This window comes from Xenopus laevis, chromosome 1S, assembly GCF_017654675.1.
Source record: "Xenopus laevis strain J_2021 chromosome 1S, Xenopus_laevis_v10.1, whole genome shotgun sequence".
In the NCBI taxonomy this organism is placed as follows: Eukaryota; Metazoa; Chordata; class Amphibia; order Anura; family Pipidae; genus Xenopus; species Xenopus laevis.
The window spans coordinates 25,253,095-25,274,301 of NC_054372.1; the positions used below are offsets into that span (position 1 = coordinate 25,253,095).

Here is a 21,207-nt window from a genome sequence, read left to right on the forward strand (position 1 = left end):
CAGTTCATGGCATTAAAGACCACACGTTAACAAAGCACAACAAATATTACCTTAAAGGAAAAACAAACCCTTAATAAAAAAAAAAAAACCCTAACCCCATCCCAGCCTACCTGCCCCCAAGTCTTTGCTTATCCTTCGGTGCCGATTCTGTCCAGCGGAGTTCAGACGACTTCTTCTCTTTGGTAATGTAAACTACAGAATGAGACCGGTGTAGTGGCGCATGCGCAGTTGGGAGCAATTTTCTATTTTGCAACAACTGCGCAATGCCGGAACTCACGAAAATTGACGAAGCTCTGATATCATTCCGAAGATTACCAAAGTGGCTGAAGATGCCGGCCCATGAACTCCGATGTACAGAATCTACACAGAGGGGTAAGTAAAGAGTTAGGGGCATTTTACTGGTGGGGCATTTACCCAGGGGGGCAGCAGGGTCTATGTAGAGTAGGGTTTTTTTTATCGAGGGTTTGTTTCTCCTTTAAAGTAGGGGTGTCCAATGTTTTATACCCGTGAGCCACACTGAAGTGTAAAAAGAATTGGAAAGCAACACAAGCATGAAAAAAGTTCCTGGGGTGCCAAATAAGGGCTGTGATTGGCTATTTGGTAGCCCCTATTTGGAATGACGGCCTACATGAGGTTGTAGGTGGCAGTACACCTGGTATTTATACAACCAAAACTTGCCTCCAAACCAGGAATTCAGAAGTAAACAGCTGCTTTGAGGCCACTGGGAGCAACATCCAATGGGTTAGTGAGTTGCTCCCAAACTACTACCTGGAGGATCACTGCCTTAAAGGGGTGGTTCACCTTTAAAGTAAACTTTTAGTATGTAATAGAATGGTCAATTCTAAGCAACGTTTCCATTGGTTCTCATTTTTTTATTATTATTTGCCTTTTGCTCTTTCCAGCTTTCAAATGAGCGTCGCTGACCCCCATCTAAAAAGCAAATGCTCTTCAAGGCAACAAATGAATTGTTGTTGCTAATTTGTAAGTCTCATCTTTCTAGTAAGGTCCTCTCCTATTCATATTTGTCTCTTTCAAATCAATGCGTGGTTACTAGGGCAATTTGGACCCTAGCAACCAGACTTTCTAATGCAAATTGAACAACTCATGAATAAAAAAAGCTACATAACTCAAAAACCACAAATAAAAGCCAATTGCAACATTACTCTCTCTACATCATACTAACAGTTAACTTAAAGCTGAACAACCCCTTTATAAGCACATGTAGCCCCTTTACTTTCTGCTGCCTTCTCCTAGCATGCCATTTAAATGAAACCCCACAATGCTGATAATCAGAAGATCACTGATCTGTTTATCAGGATTGTGGAGCTTCATTCAAAAGGCATGCACAATCAAGCCCAGGCCTATTAGAAGCCCTAAAAACTTCAGGCAAGCCAAACGGCGGTGGAGGAGAAACAGCGCTTATCGCGTCTCCCTTGCAGCAAACTAGCCCCATACACAGCGCGGGAGAGAGAGAGAACACAACACATTCAGAAACCGGCCACGGATGACACGGAAAGCCTCTCCCTCCGAGGATGAAAGCAGATTGCAAAGACTCCGCCGATACAGCCGCCATATCCTCACCTCGCAGCTGACAGAGGAAAGGGAAAGCGTATGTCGTCATCACGCTTTTATACCGCCGGCGCTCACGGCCTTGAAAGCGACGTAGAGAACGTAGGAACGATCATCGGATTACCAATTCACTTACTCTCGCTACTGACAACATAGTAATTATACGGGTAAATACATATAGGGTTATTATTAGTGACGGTAAGAAAGCAGTTCTCCGTTATACCTTTACTGTGCAAAATGGAAACTACCGGCCAACTGTGGTAAATAAAGGAAGCTTTGCTGAGCTGCTTGTACTGTCTTGTTCTAACACGCATGCGCATTGGCTTCTTGTGTTGTCGTTATCTAACTGCGAGTATCTCTAGACCAGACCAGCTGATTAGCGAGCCGGGGAGAGTAAACATATTGTCCTTTGGAGCTGATGCCCGCTGAATCCTGTCTGTGACAAAGTAGGGACCCGGGGCAGCCGAGATGAGGCAATGCGGGCTTGTCAGAGCGGCACAACTTCTGCGGACTTGCGGGGTGAGCTTGGGTTTACACCTGTAATTAAAGGGGAACTGCAACCTGTCCTCTTTAGCAGATTATTGTCCTACTTTGAGGTGCAGTTCAGCAACATCTGTAGAGACGTATGTGTAAGATCAGTTTAATAGGAGGGGCTCTCTCTTTTTTATAGAGTATTAGTGCAGGGTATTTAGCTAAGAATCCCGAGCATCACAAATGATAGGTTTTTTTGGGGAGGGGGATGGTAGATACATCCCTCCCAACTGTCCCTTTTTTGGAGGGACAGTCCCTCTTTGTAACAGTTTAGATGAGGAGAAACATTTTTAAACTTTAATAACCTGCCAAGTTTTGTAAAAGGGACATGGTAATTAGGGGGTGTGCAAAATATATCCAGCTCTCGCACACCACAATTCAATTAGATATCTGGTGCTCTGTGGTAGAGGTTCGGCAACCTCACAATCTGTTAGAAGTACAAAGTATCCACGGCACACAGCTTAGTGTAAGCAAGGATCTCCTTGCACGTTTATTGCGGTAGTGAGCAACGTTTCGGGGTCACACCCCTTTGTCAATTAGGGGGTGTGGCCACATAAAGGGGCATGGTCAAAATATTTTGCTGTTGTACATGCGAGAAAAAATGTTGTCCCTCTTTCTACTTCCAAAATGTTAGGAGGTATGTAGATAGAGTAATAAGGTGAGGAACTGCATCTCCCCAGCATTCAACTATCAGTATTCTGTCAGTGCTCTGATGACAGAATAGTACTCTGACAGAATGGAGCTCTGATGACAGAATGGAGCTCTGATGACAGAATGGAGCTCTGATGACAGAATAGAGCTCTGATGACAGAATAGAGCTCTGATGACAGAATAGAGCTCTGATGACAGAATAGAGCTCTGATGACAGAATAGAGCTCTGATGACTGAATAGTGCTCTGATGAAAGAATAGAGCTGTGATGACAGAATAGTGCTCTGATGACAGAATAGTGCTCTGATGACAGAATATTGCTCTGATGACAGAATAGTACTCTGGCAGAATAGTGGTCTGATGACAGAATAGTACTCTGACTATTCTGTCAACTATCAGTATTCTGTCATTGTATGTAAAGGAAGAGGTGAGTATCTAAAAATACATGATAATAATAATATGTGCCAGTGGTTCACTCCATACTGTGTTTTAGTTCAACTGCATTTGGAGGTAGTGCACACTGGCTATGGCTGATTTATATAACCCAATCCCAGGTGGGCACCTCAGTCTTTCTGCATAGATGGAATCCCTTAGCCTTGTCCCTCAGCATTAAATGTAAAGTTTATGCCTATATATAGCGTTGTTTAATTTAAGCAAAACAAATTAGATTTGTGTTGAAAATGGATCTGCCAAACCCAGACTCAGAAGGCTAAATGTTGGAGCATGATGTATGGCTGATTTATCACAAAAACACAGCAGCTGCTAATCTGCTCGGTGCATTATACCATGTTTACAACAATAATTATCATGATTTATTACTTTGTACTATTCTTTGGCTAATTTCAGGGCATTTACCACTTGTCTTGGTAAATATTACAATAAAGCTGCTAACAAAAGGGCAATATCACAAATAAAAACAAGTCCATTGTGAATTTCAATAGTGATTTAATTCTTTGGAGGTTTAACATTATCAACAACCAGACATTTGTACATCGTTATTATATTTTAATTCATGTGATAATAAACATTAAGAAGAAACATAGAATACTTCCTTAACAGCAGGACATGCAGATATGACAATTCTTGTCTTAACCTTAATCTAATGTGTTATTTTTGCTGTGTATTTGCTTTGTAGTTAGCTGAATGGCATACCCCTTACAGGGCATTAAGCAGTCTGCCCGATGAGAAGAAGGAACTCATTAAGAATGGACCTGACCTTCAAGACTTTCTGTCGGGAGAGCTGGTTGATAAGAGCTCCTGGGCTGCATACAAAGGAGACTTAAAGAGACAGAAAGGAGAGAGGTAATAAATAGAATAAATTTCAATTGTGGGCAAAATGGTGCATTTCCAGAGATGCATATCTGGTCCCTGATCCCTATAAACGGACTACACACCTGGGACACTGTGGTTATTGGTTTGCTTCCACATAGTTTTATGTTTTACTGGGGTTTCATATGATTTGTGAAAATGTTTGTAGTGAATTAGCCTGTCCCTGTTGAGTATTAGACAGTTGTACTGTATGTAGTGTCTGTCATTTTATCCCAATCGTTTTGGGATAGAAGGGGAATTAGCCTTTGCCAGTGTGATTAGGCTGATAGAAAGTGTTTGGGGAGCCCAGTCAAGATTTTGAAATGCAGTCTGGCTGTTTTTTTTTTTATGGGATTTCTGATAAAAAGGCAAGGTGTAGTAAGGGAAAAACTCTGTATTGATACTGGAAAAGGTATCCTTTAATACCTTAAAGGGGAACTCCACAAAAACATAACTTAAGCTTTTTGAAAAGCAAATATAATTTCAAGCAGATTTTTAATGGTTTTGTAGAAACAATGTGAGCACACACACTAGCCTTCCTTACTTGATTGCCTGGTGCACAATCCTCTAGGGAGACGGCACTCAGGTGACGAAGGGGCGTACCCCCAAAACGTTGTGCATCATTTGACGCAATAAACACTTAGGGGTTTACCCCACATTGCAATCGTTCCTGTGTGCCGATTCCTCCTTTCACTTTGCTTCATTTTAATGGTTTGGAACAGTTCCATAAGCCTAGCCCCCTGCTCTCCTGCCTGACTACTGTGCTGAGCTGTCTGACTACTCTTACTTTGTATCAACAGCCATCTGTCCTCAGCCTGCATCCTCCAAACCCCACAATTCCCTGCACACGTGATTTCAATAAGGAACAGAACGTCACAGTGCAATGCATTGTGGGTTATGTAGTTCCTGCATGCTGTCTGTAAGCTGTGGAGAAGTTGTTACAATTTGTAACATCAGTGTTTAGTCCCTCCTTCCCTGCCAGAATTTCAAATGATGCAGAAAGAGAAGAACTGTTAAACAGCTGGATTTCAGCATAAAAAATGTCATTTATTCATACTTTTTGAAGAAACGGTTAACTGTGATGGGTACATTAGGGGTTTCTGTGTTTCATTTAGAGTTAATCCCAGCATTTTAGGTAAGTAACCTGTCACTTACTAGAAGTGGAAAGGGAATTATGCCAGCATATAAAGTTTGTTGCCCTTTGTTGCTCTAGAGCAGTGATCCCCAACCAGTAGCTCGTGAGCAACATGTTCCTCACCAACCCCTTGGATGTGTCTCCCAGTGGCCTCAAAACAGGGGCTTATTTAAGAATTCCAGGGTTGGAGGGAAGTTTTGGTTGCATAAAAACCAGGTGTTCTGTCAACTAGAGACTCCTGTAGGCTGCCAGTCCACACAGGAGCCACCAAATGGCCAATTATAGCCCTTATTTGGCACCCCAGGACTTTTTTGCATGCCTGTGTTGCTCCCCAACTCTCTTTATTTTTTAATGTGACTCACAGGTATAAAAAGTTGGGGCCCCTGCTCTAGAGGGCCCTCTATACATGGGACATGGCAGAGGGTGTGTGAGGGAGCTATCTGGGCCTCCATCCAAATTTAGTCCAGGAGAGCACAGGCCCTAATGCCTTGAAGAAGATTTGAGGGTACACACAATTTGTGCCAAGGTTCCGCAGTCATATGGATACAAAAATATATTGCTAAGAAAACTGATATGGCCTTTTTGTGTTTCAGTAAACAGGAGTGAATACGCTCTTATGTTTTTGAACATTTAACTAAAGGTGGCCATAGACGCAAAGATCCGCTCGTTTGGCAACATCGCCAAACGAGCGGATCTTTCCCCGATATGTCATTAACGAGCATGGCTATATCGGGAGTAATCTGAACGTTCGGCCCTATGGCCAAACGATCCGATTACGATGCGCAATGGGCTCCAGCGGGATCGGTCGGGTCGAAATCAACCCTGACCGATCGACCAAACGACCGATATCTGCCGGACGAAAGATGTCGGCACACACTATCCGAAAATAGGATCTATGTGTCTGTGGCCACCTTAAACCAATTGTTTATTTATGGTGATTGTGTCTCTCTTTATAGATTAAGACTTCCACCTTGGGTGAAGACTGAAATTCCAATGGGTAAAAATTATAACAAACTGAAAAACACCTTGCGAAACCTTAATCTTCACACTGTAAGTATGATAAGCTTTCTGTTAGAACTGAATGGCGGTTAGATATGGGTTGGGTGGATAAGCCAAGCTATATGTCATTTGCAAAATATTATTAATCTTTGATTTGGAATCTTTAATTTTTGGAATGGTCAAAATACACAATGGGGCAGTGGACCTTAAAAGAATTTGTTAAGCAAGAAGGAAAACTTTTTTGAGGGGGTTTGGGGGTTGCTTGAAAAGGCAGGGGTACCGTGAAAGCTTTAAGAAAATACAGAGGTATTGGTTAAAGGAGAACTAAACCCCTCCCCGTTAATCAAAAATCCCCATCCCCTTCCGTCTATTGGCCCCCTCACTGCTTTCTCCCTCCTTAGTAACTCAGTGGAAAAAGTATCCCTGTCATGTAACTTGGCATAATGATGCAGAGTAGCACTGCGGAGCTCTTCGGCACCATCTTCTGTATCTTCGGATACTCTTCTTTTCCTTCTGCAATCTTCCAAACTTTCCGCGCATACGCAGTAGGCACGAATACCAGAATGGTCCCAACCGCGCATGAGCGAAAAAGCTCTGTGCTGGCGCTTACTTCAGTGAGGAACCAGAAGATACAGAAGATGGCGCCGGAGAGCTCCGCTGCGCTACTCTACATGAATACGCCAAGGTACATGACAGGGACACTTTTTCCACTGAGTTACTATGGAGGTAGAAAGCAGTGAGGGGGGCCAATGGACGGAAGGGTATGGAGATTTTTGATTAACTGGGGGTTTAGTTCTCCTTTAAATAAAAAGACAGGATAAAGAGTAGGAATTATTATTTTACCTTATGAATAGTAATATTCTGTGGGGAATGTTTATATAATCGTTAACCTGCATAGCTTGTAATGTAGTAAATATTTAGCAGTGCTATTTTGAACTTCTTACACTATAACCACAAGCAGTCAGAAATGGGAAACCTCTGACTATGCAGGTCCACATTTAACTAGACTAGAGCTGTCTACCTGGAGGCCAGATGTGGCTTTCCAATGGATAATTTTGGCTACCAGCCTGTTCAGAATCTCTGTAGACACCTTTATATGATTAGTATGTAATAATAATTGGTATGTAATGTGGCCTTCAAATCTCAGATATGTTAAATAATCTTATTCCACTGTACGGAAAAGTTGGAGGGAACTGAACTAGACAGTCATACCATATTTTTGTGACCGGCTTTTAGCAGTAGAAAATTGTGCATACAATACAAACCATGGTCCTTGCAGCACAGATTTCCTGGCCCACTGCCCTTGAGAATCTCCAGCAGTTCAGCTATTGGCTTGTTAATGATCACAGCCGCGGAATAGTTAGTATAGACACTTATATGGCCTGGCAGTAGCCCAATTTCGGAAATAATGTCACTACGTTGATGGCTGAAAAGCTACAATTCCCAAATATACTAACCCCACAGGTGTGCATTTTTGGATTTGTGGAGAAATTGGTCACCACTAGCCAAGTTTAATCAAACCCCACCACTTCTTAAACAAACTCTGATTATTAAGGGGACTCCCAAACATTTTGCTAAGTTATGGAGTGTTAGCTGGGAGGCAAGATTGGGTGGAAATGGAATCAAGGATGTGTGTGTGAGGAACTTGTATGGAATAAAGACACCACACTATATCTGTACCTTTTATTGCAAATAACCTGTAATACTGCATGGCGCTGTATAACTGAGTACCTTGCTTTATTATTGACATAAATCATAGTACTTTTATATGCATCAAACAGTATGTAAGGCAATTGTCTTCCTCTTCCCAATGCTTTGTTTCCTTTCTCTTTTTTTTCTGTTGTTTGTTTGGAAAACCAATAAAAAATTGGAAAAAAAATAGTACAGAATAGACACTTGTTAAAACCAAATTCACATTGAACTCTAAATTCATGCATAGTCAGGTAATTGGACAGAAAATGATGCATGTCTGTTTTTTGAAGTAAGCCAATGTCTGTTCCAATCTGAGAATCACACGACAACTGAAGTAGTAGCTTAGTAGGGATGCCAGCTGCAATAAAACAGAGGCAAGGATTCCAACATTTCATTTATGAATTGCATCCCTTCCCTTTGTACTTCCCCACTGAAATGTTGGTGTGCTTGCCTGTGTTCTATTGCATGTGGACTTTCCCACGAATGATCAGGCTGTCAAAGGCTTATAGTTGTACAACAACTTCAGCTGAGGTCACAAATTGGTGAGCGTGGAAAAGTTTGTTTTAAAAAGGCCGCTCTCTGAATATCACAGTATTCTAGATTCCCAGCACTCAGAGCTGCTTATTTCAATACAGTTGTTTTACCTGAGAGGCTTTTTATAGTTAATTCCTGTATTTTCTATCAAGGTGTGTGAAGAAGCTCGCTGTCCTAATATTGGGGAGTGCTGGGGGGGAGGAGAATATGGCACGGCCACAGCAACCATAATGGTGAGTGAGAACTTTGAATATATTGATATGAAATGTTCATTTGACTGGTTATTTGTTTACAAATTACACCTGATTTGCAGGGGTATCGTAATGGGCACTTATATTTAGTGATTTATGGGTTGCATGTTGTGAAACAGGACCTGGGGTTTTCCGGATAATGGATCTTTCTGTAATTTGGATCTTCATACTAGAAAATCATGTAAACATTAAATAAACCCAATAGGCTGGTTTTGCTTCCAATAAGGATTAATTATATCCTAGTTTGGATCAAGAACAATGTACTGTTTTATTATTACAGAGAAAAAGGAATTCATTTTTTAAAATTTGGATTATTTGATTATAATGGAGTCTATGAAACACGGCCTTCCCATATTTTGGAGCTTTCTGAATAATGGGTTTGTGAATCACGGATCCCATACCTGTAATATAAATATTTTTATTTCTGAAAAGTTTAGACATTTGTGTACAGTATAGTATTTATCCATTCAGCATGAAAAACATGAAATACATCCGTTTGTCAACCTATATTGTACAGTTAAAACACGGTCATGCAACTAAACGAAATGTGAGCCATTCCAATGTGGAGTTGCCTCCCTGATGTATCAAGATCCAAACTAGTTGATATATATTTATGTTTAAAGTAAAAAAAAAAGTGAAAAAGTTTGCTTTATTTTTCAAAACCTGTTGAGTGCTAGACTTATTTAGTTTATTTAGTTCATTAATATTATTTACGGTTTAACTCCAGTATATAAGATTGTGTTTTGTCTTCACCTTAATGCTTTTTATAATTTTTTTTCTGTGGTCAAAGATCAATCTTAGCTGTTATTGTCAACTGCACAAAGATTCACTTGTTTTGTGACCTCGCCAAATGAGCGGATCTTTCAGCCTATATACTGTACATCTTAAGAAACGGTGACCTATGATTTTCCTCCTTCCCCCTCAGTTAATGGGTGACACGTGTACCCGAGGTTGCCGTTTCTGTTCAGTAAAAACTGCAAGGAACCCTCCTCCCCTGGACCCAGATGAGCCATATAATACCTCAAAAGCAATTGCAGAATGGGGCCTGGATTATGTGGTGCTGACATCAGTAGACCGAGATGGTTAGTATTTATTGTGTAAAGCTTGCTGGATTGTGATTTACCGTACTAGCACTTGCTGATATTTCTGTAGAGAGTCTGCTTTAAAGGAGACCTAATCCCTAAAAGATTAATATGTCTAAAATGTAATGTTTTATTTACTTCACTTATTACACCAGCCTAAGGTTTCAGGTTCTCAGTAGCAGCAATGATCCAGGACTTCAAACTTGTCACAGGGGGTCACCATCTTGGAAAGTGTCTGTGACACTCACATGCTCAGTGGGCTCTGAGCAGTTGTTGAGAAGCTAAGCTTGGGGGTCGTCACTAATTATCCAGCAGAAAATGAGGTCTGTCATATGAACTGATACTACAGAGCTGATTATTAAATTCTGATGCTAACTGCACTGGTTTCTGAGCTGCCATGTAGTAATTATCAGTATTATTTACTAATCAGCCTTATATTGTAACATTTCTATTTAATGTGTACTGTATATTGTGAGTGGGTCCCTAAGCTTGGTAAGTGACAGCAGCACAGAGCATGTGCAGTGAATCAGCAGAAAAGAAGATGGGGCATCTTTGAAGGCACAGATCTTTACTGCTAATGGGCTGTGGTTGCCTTGGGCTGGTACAGAAACCCAAATATAATGTACAACATTTCTACCTACTTCTTTAGTGTGGCTTTAGTTCTCCTTTAACAGCTAATCTTCAATTTTAAACTAGCCAATCCCATATGCATTGAGCTGACATGAGACTTCAGATATTGTTCAAATAGATATAACAGTATTGTTAAGTAGAAAAGATGAATGTATTCAAAGGCAACGACTTATTTTAAAATGTCTTTAATTCTCTAGATATTTCAGATGGGGGCGCTGAACACATTGCACAAACAGTATCGATGTTAAAAGAGAGGTAGGCATAATTATTATATATATGTATTTATCTTGAAGCATTGATTATGGGAGAAATTTGGCATGTGCTGTGGAGTTAAAATAGGTGTAAGAGTATTCCTAGCCATCACTACAGCTATTTATACAACCCATGGTTTTGGACATTGCAGAGATGTAGCTTGTTGCTGCTGTAGCGAGGGAATGCAATTTAAAACCAAAACAAATGGGTTGACTTCCTCTGTCCAATTAGGGATGCACCAAATCCACAATTGGATTTGACAAATATACCAAACCGAACCCAAATCCTAATTTGCATATGCAAATTAGTGCCGGGAAAGGAAAAAGTGGAAACTTTTTTTTTTTTTTTTTTTTTTTTTTTGTGCCGAAAAGTCATGTGATTTCCCTTCCCATCCCTAATTTGCAGATGCAAATTCGGATTCGGTTCGGCCAGGCACAAGGATTTGGCCGAATCCAAATCCAGCTGAAAAAGGTGAAATCCTGGCCGAATCCTGGATTCAGTGCAATCCTACTTGAGCTTTTTCACATGCTCACAACAAATTGTTCTGGCCAGCGTATGTGCAATGTCTTATTATTAGAAGTTGAAGCACATGAGCATATGGGAGAAACTGATGTTTTTGTTTGGCAATGTCGCCAGACGAGCAGATCTCTTCATGTATGGCCAGCTTTAGTTAGCCTAATTATTTTTGGTACATCTATAGAAGAAACACAGTTGCCCTTTTCAGTGCAGTGATCCAGTAGCACAATGGTTAAACCACCTGGAAAAAGAACATGTATATGATACAGCAAAATAATGCAGCTTTTCTGGTTAGAATTACGGAATAATGCATTTTACCCTTAAATAATTGCCTGAGGCAAAGTGGAAGAGAACAGTGGAGATTGTGCAATAGTGGAACTTTCTCTTATTTACTGCTGCTTCATCCAGTAATAGGGATTCAGTTTTATGTGGTGCAGAGCTTCTTCAAATCCCAGATGCTGTTTGTTTTTCTTTCCCAGCTTTATAAAAACATAAGGTGTTCCTGAGTTTATCTGCACTGACAGACACTGTATGACACATGAAGTGGCATATTCATGTCGAAATCTGCTCCATGTTTCTGCTCCCAGGACAATGCAGTGCCTGTCAGTGCAGATACACAGAAGAGATTTGGAGAGCAGATCAACTTATCTCCATCTGCATACAAAACACATGTGGAGTAAGGGTCAGGGCACACGCTCAGATTCGGAGTGATTAGCAGTGACAAATCTCCTCTTCTTCGGGGCAACTAATCTCTGCCTCCCGCCGGCTAGAATGTAAATCACCGCCAGGATGGCATCGCTTTGTTTTCCAAAGTCACCCGAAGTTTCCTTGTGAGGCAACTTCAGAAGACGAAACGCTCTGAGTGCCATCCCGCCGGCGATTTACATTCTAGCTGACTGGAGGCAGGTTGGGGATATTAGTAGTCCTGAAGAAGAGGACATTTGTCGCCGGGCGACTAATCTCTCCGAGTGTGTGCCCTGAACCTAAAGCGTATCCCCTCCCTCTATCTCATTATCCTAAGGCACTTGGTGATCGTAGAAAAATTGATGGTTTTGTACATGAGGTGCCATATAATTGAAGATGACAGGCTATTAAAGGAATTCTGTCATGATTTTTAAAATGTAGTTTTTATTTCTAAATTACACTGTTTACACTGCAAATAATTCACTCTACAATATAAAATGTCATTCCTGAACCAGTAAGTATATTTTTTTACTTGTAATATTGGTGTGTAGGCGCCATCTCAGGTCATTTTGCCTGGTCATGTGCTTTCAGAAAGAGCCTGCACTTTAGGATGGAACTGCTTTCTGGCAGGCTGTTGTTTCTCCTACTCAATGTAACTAAATGTGTCGCAGTGGGACCTGGATTTTACTAATGAGTGTTGTTCTTAGATCTACCAGGCAGCTGTTATCTTGTGTTAGGGAGCTGCTATCTGGTTACCTTCCCATTGTTCTGTTGTTTGGCTGCTGGGGGGGAAAGGGAGGGGGTGATATCACTCCAACTTGCAGTACAGCAGTAAAGAGTGACTGAAGTTTATCAGAGCGCAAGTCACGTGACTGGGGGCAGCTGGGAAATTGACAAAACGTCTAGCCCCATGTCAGATTTCAAAATTAAATTATAAAAAAATCAGTTTGTTCTTTTGAGAAATGGATTTCAGTGCAGAATTCTGCTGGAGCAGCACTATTAACTGATGTGTTTTGAAAAAAATTTAATTTCCCATGACAGTATCCCTTCAAAGTAAGTACAAAAAGAAATGGAGTGTTTTAACTATTATTATTTATTACACAGAAACCAGACAATTCTTATTGAATGCCTCACCCCAGATTTCCGAGGGAACATGAAGGCAGTGGAGACTGTAGCTAAGTCTGGATTGGATGTTTATGCCCACAATGTGGAGACTGTGCCAGCACTGCAGAGGTAAGTCAAGATGTGCAGCTAAATTTCCCTCTATAGAGGTTTCTACTGCAGACAAGTGCAGATATTGGTGGGGCAGAGAAATCTCATATTGGATCAGTATGTAAGATGGACTCACAAGGAGGCTACAATGAACTGAATGTCAGGTGGCCTATAGATGCCATGATGAGTAAGGGTTATTACTTGCAGTTTATTTTCCCTTCTGTATGTCATTGCTGTCTGGAAACAAAAAACAAAACAAATGGGTTGTTCACATTTGCGTTACATTTTAGTATGATGTAGAGAGTGATATTCTGAGACAATTTGCAATTGGTTTTCATTTTTTATGTGTGGTTTTTGAGTTATTTAGCTTTTTATTCAGCAGCTGTCCAGTTTGCAATTTCAGCAATCTGGTTGCTAGGGTCCAAATTGCCATACCAACCATTCGTTGATTTGAATAACAGACTGGAATATGAATAGGAGAGGCCTGAATAGAAAGATGAGTAATAAAAAGTAGCAATAACAATACATTTGTAGCCTTACAGAACATTTGTTTTTAGATGGGGTCAGTGACCCCCTTTTGAAAGCTGGAAAGGGTCAGAATAAAAATGCAAATAATTAAAAAACGATAAAAAAATAAACAATGAAGGCCAATTGAAAAGTTGCTTAGAATTAGCCATTCTATAACACATAAAAAGTTAATTTAAAGGCGAACCACCCCTTTATTAATAACAAACCACCTGAATTTGCAAGATTAAAAAAAGGCAGACTAATTTGGTCCAAGAAATATTTAGGGAGCATTCTGGCTGTGCTGTCAGACTACCACCAGATGGCAGCGTATGTATGCAAACGCAAATATGTGTAAATTGGTCTTTTGAAGCTTATTGTAAAAACTCAAGCTAACATCTATGCGGTTTCTTACTTTATTAGGCATGTACGTGATCCAAGAGCTAATTTTGACCAGTCCCTTAATGTTCTGAAACACGCCAAAAATGTACGGCCGGATCTTATATCCAAAACGTCCATCATGCTTGGCTTAGGGGAAACAGACGAGCAAATCTACTCCACAATGAAAGGTCAGTAACTGGATGGAATCCGGTTGTCCAGGTTTTGGGGAGGATGTTGCTCCAGTCAGTGTTGATCTAGGCCCAAGGGTAAGTAACTAAGGAGCAGCGTAGAGAATGACTTGGACATAACATAGAATCATAAGACTTTCACGTACATCCCTTTGGGCAGTAAGATAAGATGGTTCTTTGGAAGAGAATAATTATGTGTTGAGTTGATTGTATTTATACTATTGTACATGAATATTTTTTTGCGTGGCCTTAGCTAAGTATTAAAGAAACAGTAACACTGAAAAACGAGCAATGACAATATCACGTAGTTTTGCCCTGCACTGGTAAAACTGATCTGTTTGCTTCAGAAACACTACTATAGTTCATATAAACAAGCTGCTGTGTAGCAATGGTGGAAATTGAAAAAAGGCACAGGATAAATAGTGGATAACAGATAACATTATGTTCTACACAGCTTATCTGCTTTGTAACCTGAGCCTTTTCTCCTTTAAATTGGTGCCCCCATTGCTACACAGCAGCTTATTTATATAAACTATAGTAGTGTTTCTGAAGCAGTTTCACCAGTACAGGGTGCTGTTCCTTTAAGTATGTCTATTGCTGATTTAGTTGTGAGTACCATGAATACACATCCATGCAAGCACAAAAAAAGTGATTTTAGTTTTTTTGTTTTGCAGGAAACAAATTTCCCCTGCCCCCGATGGCACTATTTATATAGTTTGCAGAAGTAAATTATTTTTTTATGGGATTATCTCTTTAACTGGCCAAGAATGTGTCTTTTGTCTTGACTTTTGTGATTCAAAGGCCTATACAGTGATATGAATAGGGATGCTTTTTTGGATTCGGCCGAACCCCCGAATCCTTTGCAAAAGTTTTGGCCAAATACCGAATCCGAACCCTAATTTGCATATGTAATTTAGGAGTGGGAAGGGGAAAACATTTTTTTTGTGACAAAAAGTCAGATAATTTTCCTCCCCGCCCCTAATTTACATATGCAAATTAGGATTTTGGTTCGGCCGGGCAGAAGGATTCAGCCGAATCCTGCCGAAAAAGGCCGAATCCCGAACCGAATCCTGGATTCGGTGCATCCCTAGATATTAATGCATGTGTCTGGGGATGTAGAAATATTTTTATTTTGTGTTTTTGCCGTTACAAACTTAAGGGCAGAGACACGCTCAGATTCAGGGAGATTAGTCGACCAGGATTCCGGTGGGGTTGCAATCGGTGTGCTTCGTTTTCTGAAGTCGCCCGAAGTTGCCTCCGAGTGCCATCCATATTTAGATTCTAGCCGGCGGGAAGGCAGTTTGGGGAGATTAGTCGCCCCAAAGAAGAGACGATTTATTGCTGGGTGACTAAATCTCCCTGAATCTGAGTGTGTGTCTCTGCCCTAAAACACAGCAGTGTGAATCTGATTGTGCAACAATGTGTGTTACACAGCATGAATTTCCATTAACGTTGAGCTGCTGTTACTTTAATTTCCAGCACTGAGAGAAGCGGGCGTGGACTGTTTGACCCTTGGTCAGTACATGCAGCCAACAAAACGTCATCTCAAGGTACCCATCCCTTTTTTACGAACCATGTAAAGATCATTTACTGCTTGCTGAACTATTGGCAAGTTTAAACTCGTTGTCTAGTGTTAGTCTGTTGTATAATATTGTTTTCTGTGCTTCAAGATTCCTTAGTTAACCAGCAAGCAGTCTGTATAGCTATGTGGTGGGATGCCTTGCAGCTGCTATCTCCGGTAACGTTCATGCATAAAAAAAATCACATTCAATTGTTTCACTTGATGCTGTACAGGGCCATTATCTGCATCCTAGGAAACCTGTTAGGGTAAGGGCACACCTGGCGATTCGGGGAGATTTAGTTGCCTGGCGACTAAGCGCCTCTTCGTTGGGGCGACTAATCTCCCCGAATCGCCAGGTGTGCCCTTACCCTAACAGCTTCCCCCCGTCTTGCGCCGGCTATAATGAAAAGTCGCCTGCGGCATGGCACATGTGGCGATTCGTATTCCAAAGTCGCCCGAAGTTTCCTTGTGAGGCGGCTTCGGAATATGAAGTGCCATGTGTGCCTTGCCGCAGGCGACTTTTCATTATAGCCGGCGCAAGCCATTTGGGGAGATTAGTTGCCCCAAAGAAGAGGCGATTAGTCACCAGGTGACTAAATCTCCCCGAAACACCAGGTGTGCCCTTAAGTTGTAGCATAAATGCCCCTGCTGTGGCTCTAGTCTAAAGGGAACATACTCTGCTCATGAGTTATGTTTAATGATTGATTTATATTTCATTAACTACACAACAATATATAAGAATGTTGCCTATTGTGAGCATAGAGCACCCCTTTCTGCATATATATGGCTTTATACCGGGCAACAATAAGATGCCATAGTTTGTGGATCAGCTGACACGCTACACAGGCTGCAACCGAACCACACCATCATCATCATCATCATTTATTTATATAGCGCTGACAGGTTATGCGGTGCTTTACCATTCATTTATAATCTGCTCCCACATATACACACAGACCAGTCTGCAAAAATGCAGTAAGTTTACTTTGTACATAATACCTCACCTCAAGAGATTGGAGCAGTTATTTGTGCCAGTGATGGCCGTGTTTCTGAGCAATAACCACCTGCTAGTGCAAGTGTCTTCATTTCCCAAGAGAGAGTGCATTTTGGTTATTGTGCTTTACTCCAACAGGATTGGCATGTGTTGGGCCACAAAGCACCATTAGGTCAGAGACACACGTGGAGATTCAGGGAGATTAGTCGCCCGGCAACAAATAGCCTCTTCTTTGGGCCACTAATCTCCCCGAACTGCCTTCCTGGCTAGAATCTAAATCGCCAGCCAGATGGTACTCGGAGCACTTCGTTTTCTGAAGTCACCCGATGTTGCCTCACTAGAAAACTTAGGGCGACTTCGGAAAACGAATCGCTCTGAGTGCCATCCTGCTGGCGATTTAGATTCTGTCCGGCGGGAAGGCAGTTTGGGGAATCCACCGAATTTCCACGTGTTTCACTGCCCTTAAAGGGGTTGTTCGCCTTTGAGATAACTTTTAATATGATGCAAAGAGTGATATTCTGAGACAATTTGCAATTGATTTTAATTGTTTATTATTTGTGGTGTTTGAGTTATTTGGCAGCTCTCCAGTTTGTAATTTTAACAATCTAGTTGCTATGGTTCAGATTCCCCTAGCAACCATGCATTGATTTGAATAAGAGACTGGAATATGAAAAGGAAAGGGTCTGAATAGAAAGATGAGTAAAAAAAAAAGTAGCAATAACAATACATTTGTAGCCTTACAGAGCATGTGTTCTCTGCAATGAGTCAGCAGAAAAAGGCAAATAACTATAAAACTATAAAAAATAAATAATGTAGATGAATTGAAAAGTTGCTTAGAACTGGACATTCTATAACATACTACAAGTTACCTTAAAGGTGAACCACTCCTTTAAAGCAATTGTTCAGTATAAAAGTAAAAACTGGGTAAACAGGCTGTGCAAAATAAAAAATGTTTCTAATATAGTTAGACAAAAATGTAATGTATAAAGGCTGAGTGATTTGATGTATAACATGTCAGTCAGAACACTACTTTTCAGCTCTTTTGGTTTCCACTGACTGGTTACCAGGCAGTAACCAATCATTGACTTGAGGGGAGGCAAATGGACCATAACTGTTGCTTTTGAATCTGAGCTGAATGTTGAGGATCAATTACAAACTCACTGAACAGTTATGTCCCATGTGGCCCCCCTTCAAGTCGCTGACTAACTCGGAGTTAGAGAGCTGAAAAGCAGGAAGTAGTGTTCTGGCTATTATGTTAGACATCCAGTCACTCCAGCCTTTATACATTACATTTACTAACTGTATTAGAAAACTGTCTATTTACTTAGTGTTTGTTTTTACACTTTAAAATGTTTACTAACCACTTGTATTTTGCAGGTAGAGGAGTACATCACTCCGGAGAAATTTAAGTACTGGGAAAAAGCAGGCAATGAATTAGGATTCCTTTACACGGCTAGTGGTCCTCTAGTTCGCTCTTCTTACAAAGCAGGTATAGTACTTACTAAGCTAAGAAAGTGAAGCAACTTTTATTCCCTTTACAGCTTTTCTGTTCTGCTTCTTTCCAGCCTCAAACTGAAAATGCTGTGTGTCTGTTTTTGAGTTCACTGACCGTAGCATCCAAGACTGTGTAGACTTTGTTCATTATTACAGTATTTTTAACTGCTTATGGGGTTTTTTTGGGGTCATTTCCTATTCATCTTCCACTCTAATTTCATTAATGTAGTTAATCCCTATGAGTTTAAAGGAGAACTTGAGGCGGAACTGCCAGGGGAGCAGAGGCTGCACCCCCTCGGGGCCCGCCGCCTATTTGTGCGCATGCAAGTTGGCCACGGAGAATGCGTCAGGAGGGGGTGGGGGCCCGGCTGCACAGTCTGCACCCAGGCCCGGAGATGGGTAGTTATGACTTGAGGAATAAGCACTGGTGGATTCTAGAATGTTACACACCCCACTGATTAATGAATAGGACTAAAAATTCCATATTTTATATACTGAACTTATTGCATCAGCCTGAATTTTCAGCATCTCAATAGCAGCAATGATCCAGGACCTCAAACTTGTCACAGGGGGTCACCATCTTGGAAAGTGTCTGTGACACTCACATGCTCAGTGGGCTCTGAGCAGCTGTTGAGAAGCTAAGCTTAGGGGTCATCACTAAGTATGAAGCAGAAAATTAGGTTCCCCTGTAATATAAGCTGATGCTACAGGTTTGCTGATTATTAAATTCTGATGCTAATTGCACTGGTTTCTGTGCTGCCATGTAGTAATTATCTGTATTAATTACTAATCAGCCTTATATTGTGACATTTCTATTCTATGTGTACTGTATATTGTGAGTGGGTCCCTAAGCTCAGTAAGTGACAGCAGCACAGAGCATGTGCAGTGAATCAGCAGAAAATAAGATGGGGAGCTACTGGGGCATCTTTGGAGACACAGATCTTTACTGCTAAAGGGCTGTGGTTGCCTTGGGCTGGTACAGAAGCATAAAACATCATGTACAATATTTCTAGCTACTTCTTTAGTTTAAAGGACCAGTAACATCAACATTTTTTTTAAAAAAATTTGTTAGAATACAACGAAAAAAAACACCAAGACAAATTAAAATTTCAAAATTGCAAAGCCTTTATTAAAAAAATAACTTACTGAAACTCCACTTCCTGTCCTCTTCTGAAACGGCGATATGGCGACCATCCATAGTGCAGTGCTGGATTTGTCCTCCCTGGCTAGCTCCCATAGGCTACTGACAGCAGGAAGACGGTGCTGGAAAGCAGACGGCTGGATGAAGAGCTGAAGTGTCCGGTGTGTTCCCGGAACATCCTTGTGCAGAGCAGCGCGCCTCTGGGGAGATCTTGCAGGGACTCAGCCTCCTACTAACCCGGCCCTGCAGCAGCAGGCGATTCTTAGCGAGAGTGCCCCAGGCGGGTGGCAGGGCACACAGACATCGCAGATTGTTTCTTCATCCCCTCTGGGGCGCATTTATCAGCGCAGGAGCGTTACATTGCTCAGATACAAGAAGCGGTGTGCAGCTGGTGCCGGGGGCCGGTGTTTGTGTGAGGCGCAAGAGTGAGCGCACACTGACAGCCTCCATCGCTCCGACTTGGAATCGGTACAATCCCAGCAGCCTCTCTCCAGAGCGGGACTAAGGAGGCTTCCAAGCAGCGCCGCGATGCAATTGGTGCATGAGAATGGCCGAGTGCTGCTGCAGCCTGTGAAAAAAGTATGCGGCTGTCAGTGTGCGCTCACTCTTGCGGCTCACACAGACACCGGTCCGGCACCAGCCGCACACCGCTTCTTGTATCTGAGCGATGTAACGCTCCTGCGCTGATAGATGATCCCAGAGGGGATGAGGAGACAATCTGTGATGTCTGTGTGCCCTGCCACCCGCCTGGGGCACTCTCGCTAAGAATCGCCTGCTGCTGCAGGGCTGGGTTAGTAGGAGGCTGAGTCCCTGCAAGATCTCCCCAGAGGCGCGCTGCTCTGCACAAGGATGTTCCGGGAACACACCGGGCACTTCAGCTCTTCATCCAGCCGTCTGCTTTCCAGCACCGTCTTCCTGCTGTCAGTAGCCTATGGGAGCTAGCCAGGGAGGACAAATCCAGCACCGCACTATGGATGGTCGCCATATCGCTGTTTCAGAAGAGGACAGGAAGTGGAGTTTCAGTAAGTTATTTCTTAATAAAGGCTTTGCAATTTTGAAATTTTAATTTGTCTTGGTGTTTTTTGTTGTTGTTTTCTAACGAATTTTTTTAAAAAAAATTTTGATGTTACTGGTCCTTTAACTTTCCTTGTCCTTTAACGGATACCCCTGGCCTTGGCTATTTCTGTAAAAGTTCATTGTTGCCATTTTCTTTGGCTTCTTTCGACTTCTCTTTGCTCTGGTACAAGCAGCCACATGCACAAGCTGAAATTAGATGCAAAAAGTTGGGGTTTCCACTCATCTGAGCATGCGCCTGCCCGGGCCCAGTGAACATAAAACAGACACAGAAGAAGCTCCACCAATGAGCTTTTACAAAATACCCCCAGCCTGGCCAAGTTTTTAGCAAACAGGAGCACTGCCTGGGGTATTGGGTAAGCAATTATAATCACTGGGGGGGGGGGACCTAACATTTTGGTGTTGGGGTTTATAATTTAAATCAAGGTTATCTATGTACCTTCAGTTATCCTGCTATTAATAATTATTTATTTTGCTCATAGGTGAATTCTTTTTGAAGAACTTGATTGAAAAAAGGAAAACAAAAGCTATTTAAAGAGCATCCCCTATTGTTGACTATACACTCATCTGAGGAAGGAATTCATTAAAAAAAAGGCCACCGTTTGTGCTATCACAGCACAGGTAGAGCTGGTTTCTCAGTGTTTCAAAATCCTACCCAATTAATTTCCAGGCTGGCACCAACATAATCCAGTACTTCATTAGGCATGAGCTTGGCACCAATTAAATGTTTTTAGGTTTGTCAGGCTGTATTTGCAGCCATCTGTATATTCCAATTGCTGTACAAGACTGTTGTATGATATATGGAAATAAATGTTTCAAACACCA

General features: G+C 41.6%; 1 protein-coding gene across 1 annotated transcript; it reads left to right on the plus strand.

Annotated features, from left to right (window-relative positions):
• The first annotated feature begins 1,956 nt into the window (after positions 1-1,956).
• lias.S (lipoic acid synthetase S homeolog) lies at positions 1,957-21,207 on the plus strand. The gene is given in 11 exon segments (NM_001092065.1): positions 1,957-2,088; positions 3,886-4,052; positions 6,150-6,243; positions 8,571-8,651; positions 9,595-9,751; positions 10,579-10,636; positions 12,938-13,066; positions 13,973-14,118; positions 15,598-15,668; positions 18,051-18,162; positions 20,865-21,207. Coding segments are annotated over 11 exon segments (1,119 nt in total). The 5' UTR covers positions 1,957-2,037; the 3' UTR covers positions 20,918-21,207.